The sequence below is a fragment of the Saccopteryx leptura genome, chromosome 3, assembly GCF_036850995.1.
Source record: "Saccopteryx leptura isolate mSacLep1 chromosome 3, mSacLep1_pri_phased_curated, whole genome shotgun sequence".
Taxonomy (NCBI): domain Eukaryota; kingdom Metazoa; phylum Chordata; class Mammalia; order Chiroptera; family Emballonuridae; genus Saccopteryx; species Saccopteryx leptura.
Genome location: NC_089505.1, coordinates 167,251,701 through 167,261,544, shown reverse-complemented (window position 1 = coordinate 167,261,544; position 9,844 = coordinate 167,251,701). Strand labels below are relative to the sequence as shown.

The following is a 9,844-nucleotide window of genomic DNA, read 5'->3' as shown; positions in this document are numbered from 1 at the left end:
TTTACTTATTCCACTCAGTATAATGTTCTCAAGTTCCTCTCATGTTGTTGTCAATGGTACTATGTTGTCATTTCTTATGGCTGAGTAGTAACCACATCTTCTTTATCCAATCCTCTATCAAGGGACACTTTGGTTGTTTCCATGTCTTGGCCACAGTGAAAAATGCTGCGATGAACCTGGGGATGCATATGTCTTCATGTACCAATGTTTTTGAGTATTGGGGATATATACCCAGTAGAGCAGGGGTCTCAAACTCGCGGTCCGCATGCAGCCCGCCGAACAATTTTGTGCAGCCCGCAGACTAATCCACGAAGTTCAAAATATTTTGGATAAAATTAAGTAAGCCTAGGGGCCTACTTTTATTTTTCATTTCTCTAGCATCCTAGCTAGATATTAGCTTAGTTAATAGCAGTTGTGATGCGAACTACAGTTTCTGGTCGTTTTGTGACACTGAGTAAACTGCATGTACGATTGTGCTTGTTGTACTGATTTTTTTTTTGTTTTCAACTGCAGTGAGAAAAGTGTTGCGTAACAGTTGCCTTTTGTAGACCTAGTGCGGCCTGCCAAATGGCTGTGATCTTGCTCTGCGGCCCACATGCTGAGTTGAGTTTGAGACCCCTGCAGGAGAGGGATTGCTGGGTCATATGGTATTTCTATTCTTAATTTCTTGAGGAACCACCACACTTTCTTCCATAGTGATTGTACTAATTTGCATTCCCACCAGCAGTGAATGAGGGTTCCTTTTTCTCCACAGCCTCTCCAACACTTGTTATTATCTGTCTTGTTGATAAGCCAATCAAACAGGTGTGAGGTGGTATCTCATTGTGGATTTGATTTGCATTTCTTGAATAGCTAGTGAAGATGAGCATTTTTTCATATACATCCCTCACCATATTGCAGTTCGCTTTTCGTGGTCTCACTGTATTGCAGATTTTTAAATTGTATATTTCTAATTTTGTACCGTGGATTTTTCACTATATTGCAGAATTTTGCAGCATATAGGTATTTTTATATATTTATTGTTTTAATTATCTTTTGCGGTAAAATAAACATTTTCTAGCCTAAAAAATTGAAAATATAAAAAATATTAATTAAAAATATTAGTATTCATTGGTGAGTACCTATATAGAATTTTATATGTTGTTAAAATTATGTAGGTTTAAGAGTGTAGAAAGTGTTTAGGAGCATAGGAAGTGTTTATAAGAGTGTGGGAAAGGTTAACAACAGTGTGGGAAAGGTTTATTATAAGAGTGTGGGGAGGGTTTATAAAGCCTTAAAATTATATAAATAAAATATAAGGTTGCTACTTCACGAATTTTCGCCTATTGTGGGGAAGAGGGTTCTGGAACCTAACCCCCGATAGATGAAGGACCACTGTATCTGCTGGCCATTTGTGTGTCCTCTTGGGAGAAGTGTCTGTTCATGTCCTCTCCCCATTTCTTAATTGGATCACTTGTTTGTTTATCACTGAGCTCTGGGAGTTCTTTGAATATTTTGGATATTAACCCCTTATTGGAGCTGTTGTTTGCAAATATCTCCCATTTTGTTGGCTGGCTACTTGTTTTGTTGTCAGTTTCTTTTGCTGTGCAGTTTTTTAGTTTGATATACGTAGTCTCATTGATTTATTTTTGTGCTTACTTCCTTTGCCTTTGGGGTGAAATTCATAAATTGTTCTGTATGGCCAAAGTCCATGAGCTTAGTACCTATGTTTTCTTCTATGTAATTTATTGTTCCAGGTCTTATATTTAGGTTTTTGATCCATTTTGAATTAATTTTTGTGCAGGAGGACGACTGCAGTCAAGGTTCACTCTTTTACATGTGGCTTTCCAGTTTTCCCAGCACCATTCATTGAAGAGGCTTTCTTTTCTCCATTGTGTGCTTTTGTCTCCTTTGTTATGATGACTTGTCCATATATATGTGGTTTTATTTCTGTGCTCTCAATTCTGTCCCATTGGTCTGTATGTGTAGTAATTTTTTAAATGACTCTACTCTACCTCTATTATTTGCTATTTATATATATTTCTTTAAAAAATATGTCTTTCAGTTTCCATCGGGTTTATAAATCTGTATCTTGAAAACCTCCAACTTCTTCCTTCATCAAGGCCTTAATATTAGGTGTATTTTTTGTCTAGAATGCTTCTTCCCGTATCTTCAAATGTTTTCCTTCCTCATATAATTCAATTTCTGGTCAAACTTACTACCTTAGGGAAGTTCTCCTAAACTACCTTATTTAAAATAGCACTGCAACTACCACCTTGCTATTGCTTTATTTTTCTTCACAGCCCTTAGTATCAATATAACCTAAAACTATGTATGTTTAATATATTTCACCTCAACTAGAACATACACTTCATGTAATAACAGACCTTATTTTTCTTGTTTACTATCACACTCTCAGCAAGTAGGACAATACTTTGTACATTATTCTTCCAACGAATGAATGAAAACTCCTTTATAAAATTATCACATCAGAGCCATATAGAGCTGAGCAAAATACAAAGATTATACAAACCTGATAGCTTGAGAATAGGTACAGAACAGTCAGATTGTTTTCTTTTTCATGATTATGTAATTGGCTGCTACTTGTATTTGGAGAAAAGGGGAAAGAGAAGTGCTATATAAAAATCCGGGTCAAAAAATAACACTTTAATGTCCATTTGATAATGCTCTTTGCATTGAAAGAATTTTAACATAAAAAAAAAAAAAGATGGGAACTACAGCTGCCAGTTAGGCATGTGATCACAAGGGTAAACAACCGATACTCCACAGTTCATTGTGATGTCAGTGTTTTTTGGATACTGTGTTCTGATCATATTTAAGGTAGGCCAGGCTAAGCTACGATGTTTGTTAGGTTAGGTATATTAAATGTATTTTTAACTTACTATATTTTCAACTTATGATGGCTTTATGGGCCATAACCACCACATTGTAAGTCAAGGAGCACCACATTGCCAGTAGAGGGTGGTGGTGGTAGATGATTATTTGGTATTTCAATACTTCCTGCTGGAATACAGATTTAAAATCCTTATTCTGAGAGTTTTGTAGAATTCACGAAGTTATATTGGAAGGCTGTAATAAAAATCTTTAGTAATAGATGTTCACTTTGTACTAGTAGTATGTTCACTATTTGCAAAGCAACTACTCAGTCTGTCAAAATTCCAAAAAGTAAGATTTATATCCTTAGATCTTAAGCGTATTCTGTCCCCTGAAGCAATTATCCAAAAAAATGCTAAATAATTTCCATAAGATTACCTCTCAAATACTTGAAAATGGCTATACCTATGATATTCTTATGAAATCTTTTTTAGTATAGTTTAAAAATACCTAGAGGGCCCTGGTCAGTTCCCTCAGTGGTGGAGCATCGGTCCGGCGTGTGGAAGCCCCAGGTTCGATTCCCAGCCAAGGCACACAGGAGGAGCGCCCATCAGCTTCTCCATCCTTCCCCCTCTTCTTTCTCTCTGTCTCTCTCTTCCCCTCCCGCAGCCGAGGCTCCATTGGAGCAAAGTTGGCCCAGGCGCTGAGGATGGCTCTGTGGCCTCTGCCTCAGGAGCTAAAATGGCTCTGGTTGCAACAGAGCGACGCCCCAGATGGGCGGAGCATCGCCCCCTGGTGGGTGTGCCGAGTGGATCCTGGTCAGGTGCATGCAGGAGTCTGTCTGACTGCCTCCCCGTTTCCAACTTCAGAAAAATACAAAAATAAATAAATAAATAAAAATAAAACTATCTAGGGCTTCCAGTTTTTCTATACTTACCAGTATATAGTCTGTAAACATTCACAAGAGTTATGGTATTCAAACTAAATACAACACTACCAATTTTCTTCAAGCTACTTAGAATTGAATTGGATCATTATATTTCTAGGAAGACTATATTTGTGATGGGGGGCAGAAAGGAAAAGACAGCCATATTACAGTATTGGCTAATTCCTGATTTCCTGTCAATTAAAATTTCTAGGTCTTTGTTATATAAAGCATCACTAAGATATAGCTTTGAATTTTAAACTTAAAGGCAAAGTCACAGATTTATTTCTGTGAAATAATCTTTTACAGTGGTACCTTGAGCTACAAACAGACCAACATACACATTTTTTAAGATACAAGCTGCGACTCGGTCCATATTTTTGTTCGAGATTTGAATGAAATTCTGAGATACGAGTCGTGAGTTGGGAAGCTGCCGCTAGTTGGCGTGTTGGCGTACAGGTCCAGTATCGGCAGTTTGATATACAAGTTGACTGACTTATGAGCTCGGTTACAGAACAAATTAAATTCGTATCTCAAGGTACCACTGTATTTTAGTTTCTTATTATGAATAGATTGTTTAAATATTTTGGAATACTGATTCATCATTCAACATATTAACTAGATTTCTGAAATATACAATTCTGAAATATACCTCACATATGAAGATTAAATAGATAATAGATTAAAATACTTGAAGGATAGGTTCAGGAGGCATTGATCTCTAATATTTCTTCTCTTCAACATGAATATCAACTGGATGTAGTTAATCAGCTATAAAACCACTTAAATTTACTACTTTCATCTATATTTCTCTACTTGACTAGAAAGTTGTGATGAAAGCATACCAAATAACTTGTAAAACTTTACTTATGAAAGTTTTTGCTTAGTACAGAAACAAAGTTACTTTGTTATGACGAGTAAACTGGCTCTTAGTGAGTAAAAGTTATCTTTCTAATTGTTTACAAATCAGATGTTCTAGGAATTTTTAATAAACCATCAAGGTCACTGGTCATCTTTTCAGATCTCTAACTATTACTAAATAGAAAAACTGTATTTGCCAACCCTAAAGCCTTAGTATCTCTTATTTTATGTTTTGATATTACTGACATTTCATACAAAGGCAGAGCAAAATATCTGAGTTCCTATCTTTTGAGTATTCTTTACCACTTTCTTACTCATTTTTCTTAATCATCTTAAAAATATAATAGAAAATAATTGTTTTTTCAGTTGTCATTTTTTATTTTTGTGTCTAGTATTCTGATTTTTAAATCCAGATGTTGTTTCTTAATTTTACTGACTAAAAGTTATGTCCGCTTTTTAGTCATTCTCTTCACTCTCCAATCCATGTAGAGTTCCAGATTAACACAACTTTTTTCTGCCTACCCTGTTACAATCCAACACCTACTTGAAAACAGAGAACTGAAACAAGAAATACTTTTCAAAGGTTAACAGCTGACTTTTCTTTTTAACTCTCATGTTCTTGAGTAAGATAACACTAGTCTGATTTTGCCAACGGAAAGTGATGTATAAGTGGCAAAAGATACCTGAGGATAGCTGTACAATTAGTAGTTGCTCAGTGCCCTAAGTCAGTTAACATAATTTTTATAAATTCATTCCTTCTCATTTTGACAACGTCTCTACTTTTGAAAAAAATGTAAGCATATACCTTAATCCAAAATTTAATGTCTTGATGTAAGAAGTTAAGGCTAATGTATTTCATAAGACATAAATCACATTATCAAAGCTTTAAATAATATAATTACATATATTCTATATTGAATAATACTTCATCTACATCATTAACGAAAACTAGCTGAAGTTATGCTTTAAAAATTACCCATAAAATACCTATTATGAAACAGATTTCTAAAACCTGTAAAGTAGGTCTGACATACATTACTTATTTTCCATGACTTGAGAACATAATGAAAGAAATGAAAATATTATCTATTTCTAACAAAACTGTGTATACAGAAAAAAAAAGTCAGAATGAGAAGTCTTTAGGCCACAATAAGACCACTAAGTATTACAGATCATAAAATTAAGAATTTTATTAAAGTAGAAAACAAAATTATTTTTAACAGGAGCATAGAAGTTGTGCTTTTTAAAAAGGTTTAATGGAAAGGGGATGAGAAAGGTGAGAGAAAGTACTACCAGACTCCTTACCCATTGTTGTTGGTGCTGGAGCTTCCTGATGATATTCTCAGCCTGCTCCAGTTTAGCACTGGCCTCATCACTCTGCTGTTTGATGGTGGCCAGTTCCCGTTTTATGAGGTAGTTTTCCTCAGCCTCCTGGGCTCTTGTCACTTGTCCCTTAGGACATAATTTTGTGTGTGTAAAGCAATTTAGGATAAGGTCAAGAAAGACTGCCTTTGTGAGGTTTAGTTATTTACTTTGGCATATTTTTTAAAAATCACCTCAAAGAACAGAACAGCCTAAGCAATTGTTAGCCAGCAGCTCGTTATTGTTCCAGCAAATTTGGGAGAACTAAATGGAAAATTCATCTGGCAATCTTAAGGACAATTCTTTCAGTCAATAAAAATTCAATTCATGCAATATTATTGAATTGTACATGCAGGACTAAAATTTCAATGAATAGCAGTTAATTTTACAGAATCTACTGATTGCCATTTCGTAATACTTTAAAATAAGGTTAGCTTTAAAACGTGCAAAAGGTGCTTATTTTAATAAACCAAGATAATAATAGTGTTATAAAAAATAAGTTTATACCCATATATGCCACCCAAAAAAATTATTTCTCAGAAAATGCATGTAAAATTGCATACATTAAAATACAAATTTCTAGATTTAAGACTTTTCTTAGGAGTTAGAGAAAATGCTAAAAAAAAAATACCAAAAACTATACCTGTATCAATCTATCTGCCAAGGAAGCACTTTCCTACAAAAGGAAAAATTCAGATAGAAATGTAAGAGAAAGAAATAAAATAAAGATGATAAAATTAGGAATAAGAAGAAACAAAGCATACCCAAATTCCACCTACTTTTTACATAATTAAAATAGACATGTACATTTTAAAAATGTTTTTATTTACTGATTGTGTTTTTATTCTTAAACCTTAAAAAATATATATTAAAATAAAGATGCAGAAAGTCATGTGCTTCTAGAAAAGACAACACAAATTCCAAGAGGTTTTTCATTATTTGGGACAAGCAAGTATCTTCTTCTTAAAGCATACTTTTAAATATTTTAGAGACAGCCATATTGTCAAACCACTTATATGAAAGGTAGAAGGAATTTGAATAAGCAATTCCACTTACAAAGTGTGACAGCAATTTGTGCAACCCCAAGTTCCAAAGACGTAAAGCAAGAAAAATATTACAAATAAAATTAATGAGCTCAATGTAATATACTCTAGCAATAACTGAGTAAGTAAACTTTTTTGGTTGTAGAATTTAATTGATACATATGTATTTACAGAATTCTATGTGCTAAAGGACACACATGGGCCGTCTAAGCCAGTAAAAACGGTATTTAGTTTTTAGAAGCAAAATCCAAGCTTCCTAACAGCACCTTTATCATTCAGGAGGTTCAATGAAAAAGAAATGCTTTCTCTGTAAAAATGGCTGACTCCAAAGATAAAAGACCACCTAAGAAAACATATATTTTACTGTACACTGAGTTTAGTGAAATTTTAAAAAAAGTATATAATTAAAACAACTTAAAAACTAAGCTCAACTTTTTTTGCAGTCACCAAAAAAGTAGAATTATTATCAAAGCAACTCTAATAAGATGTAGAAAACAAAAGAAAACTATTTTTGACTTAATATAATAAACCTGAAACAAAAATAGACGTGTAATAAGCATCTTGGTCCTTGTGTAGCACTATTTAATATAAAACCATCAACACATTCAAACAAAAGACAAATATGCAAAACTATGTTGTATTTTCTGCTTTCTTAAATATTGATCTATAGATTTTCAAGGAAGATTTTTATATACTTGGTAATACCATAAAGAGTACTTTTAAATCTACTCTTTCTCATCATTAGTTAAAAAAGAACACACACACAAACCTCCCAAAACACTAAAATACTTTGCAAATTCAGGTGTTTTTCTTCAAATAAACCAAAACTCTTACACTATACTTTTATTACTCAATATAATCTTATAGCATCAGAAACAAGACTACAAAAGACACTATATCAGAAAGAATGCAATATTTCCACATTGGCCCGGTTATTATATGAAACAAAGAGGAAGATGTAACAAGTGGTATCAAAATAATTTTAAGAAACAAAAGTTTAAGCACAATTCCCTTGTGTTGAAAATCATGGTGAATTTTTATATAAGAAATCAGTCAGTCATTCTGATTAAACTTAAAGCAATCCTAGCTAGGCCTTACAGGAATCACTGACACATTCACTATGTGGCTAGAGAGACAGGGCAAAATTTGAAATTCATCTTTAAAATACTATACAGAATAGATTCTCAAGTTACCTATGAAGAACAGACATTTTAGAGATTATATATAAAGAAATAAAATGTTATTATAATAACCTTCGTTAAAACTTTAAAATTCAAAAACTAGTAGTGATCAATTTTTATTAATGACAAGTTATTTAGTTAAGAAGTATAGAGTTAGGCAAGCTAAGCAGTCAATACCACTACTTCAGAGATGTATGTCTAGATTTCTAGAGCCTTTATGTAAAATAGAAAAAATACCGTATATTCAACAGAAGCTTGCATAAGTAGCCATTTACTTACTTTTTCTAATGTTTCAATGCGCTGTTTTAAAAGTCTATTTTCCGTGCGTAACCTCTGGAAAAGAAAACAAAAAAAAAGATGCAAAGGAACGAACAAAAAGGTTTATTTGCAAGCATTCCTGACAGGGAACAAAGATACCTAAATCATAGTCCTTAAAAATGTACCACCTTTTATAAATAAGAAAAGAGTCTAAGAAATGGTTATATTATCATCTGTCAAATTTTTAAAGGCTCAGAGTAAGAAATACATGGCAAAGAAAATGACCACATTTATCATGTCAGCTGTGACTGAATTTTAAATATATGCTACAATACATACAGAAATAATCCCTTTCTCTTCTGGATCTATCATAATGACTTACAACCAATACTGTATTTTCTTATGTCTTAACATTCCATTAGACAGAATAGATTCTAACTCATTTATCTCTGACAAAGCCTATCTATGTAAACAGTAATCAAATGCCTATCAAATAAAAAAATGAAAAATCTGAAAAACGCATGCTCATAAGATGAATATCAAATTGTCAGTTTTGAGTCAGACCAGTCGCCATTTATAATGCATTATAAATACCAACTTGCAAAATCCTTTACATTCTGGAAAAAAAAATCCTTTACATTCTGAAAATATAAAGAATGACTTGTTTTCATTGAATGATTTATTCGTGAGTTGTTGTAAATGTAAGAAAAATTAAAAGCTCCAATTACTAGCATTTTCCTCATAGTTCAAAAAGTAAAACCAGCTCTGGCCAGATAGCTTAGTTGGTTAGAACATTATCCTGATATGCAAAGGTTGTGGATTCGATTCCCAGTCAGGGCACATACAGGAACAGATTGATGTTTCTGTTTCTCTCTCTCTCCGCTTCCTCTCTCTCTAAAGTCAATAAATAAATATTAAAAAAAAATTTTTTTTTAAGTAAAACCAGACTTAAAAAAAATCTTCACCTAACTGTTCAATGCCTGACTCCCAAAACCCTGTCAAATACTGCCATCAAGTAGTAATCTAAAACACTCTACATTTAAAAACATTATTTTTGCATATACAGCGTGTCCGTAAAGTCATGGTGCACTTTTGACCGGTCACAAGAAAGCAACAAAAAATGATAGAAATGTGAAATCTGCACCATATAAAACGAAAACTCTCCCAGTTTCATACCTATTCAGTGCAGTTCGATGTGGGCTCACGAACAGATTTTTTAAGGCTCCTTAGGTAGCTATCCCGTATAGCCTCTACAGACTCATCACTGACTGATGGCCTACCAGAACGGGGTTTCTCCACCAAACTGCCGGTTTCCTTCAACTGCTTATCCCACCAAGTAATGTTATTCCTATGTGGTGGCGCTTTGTTATAAACGTGCTGATATTCACGTTGCACTTTGG

General features: G+C 33.5%; 1 protein-coding gene across 5 annotated transcripts in view; it reads right to left on the bottom strand.

Annotated features, from left to right (window-relative positions):
* The window catches only part of EVI5 (ecotropic viral integration site 5), a 260,068-nt gene that overhangs the window by 117,978 nt on the left and 132,246 nt on the right, over positions 1 to 9,844 (bottom strand). For 3 of the 5 annotated variants that reach the window (XM_066376780.1, XM_066376783.1, XM_066376781.1), the window contains exons 11-13: positions 8,466 to 8,519; positions 6,606 to 6,638; positions 5,906 to 6,052 (exon numbers count right to left, since the gene is read on the bottom strand). In XM_066376780.1, coding sequence (XP_066232877.1) covers positions 5,906 to 6,052; positions 6,606 to 6,638; positions 8,466 to 8,519 — 234 coding nt within the window. The remainder of the gene's footprint in view (positions 1 to 5,905; positions 6,053 to 6,605; positions 6,639 to 8,465; positions 8,520 to 9,844) is intronic. The other 2 variants (XM_066376784.1, XM_066376782.1) reach the window with 1 other exon arrangement.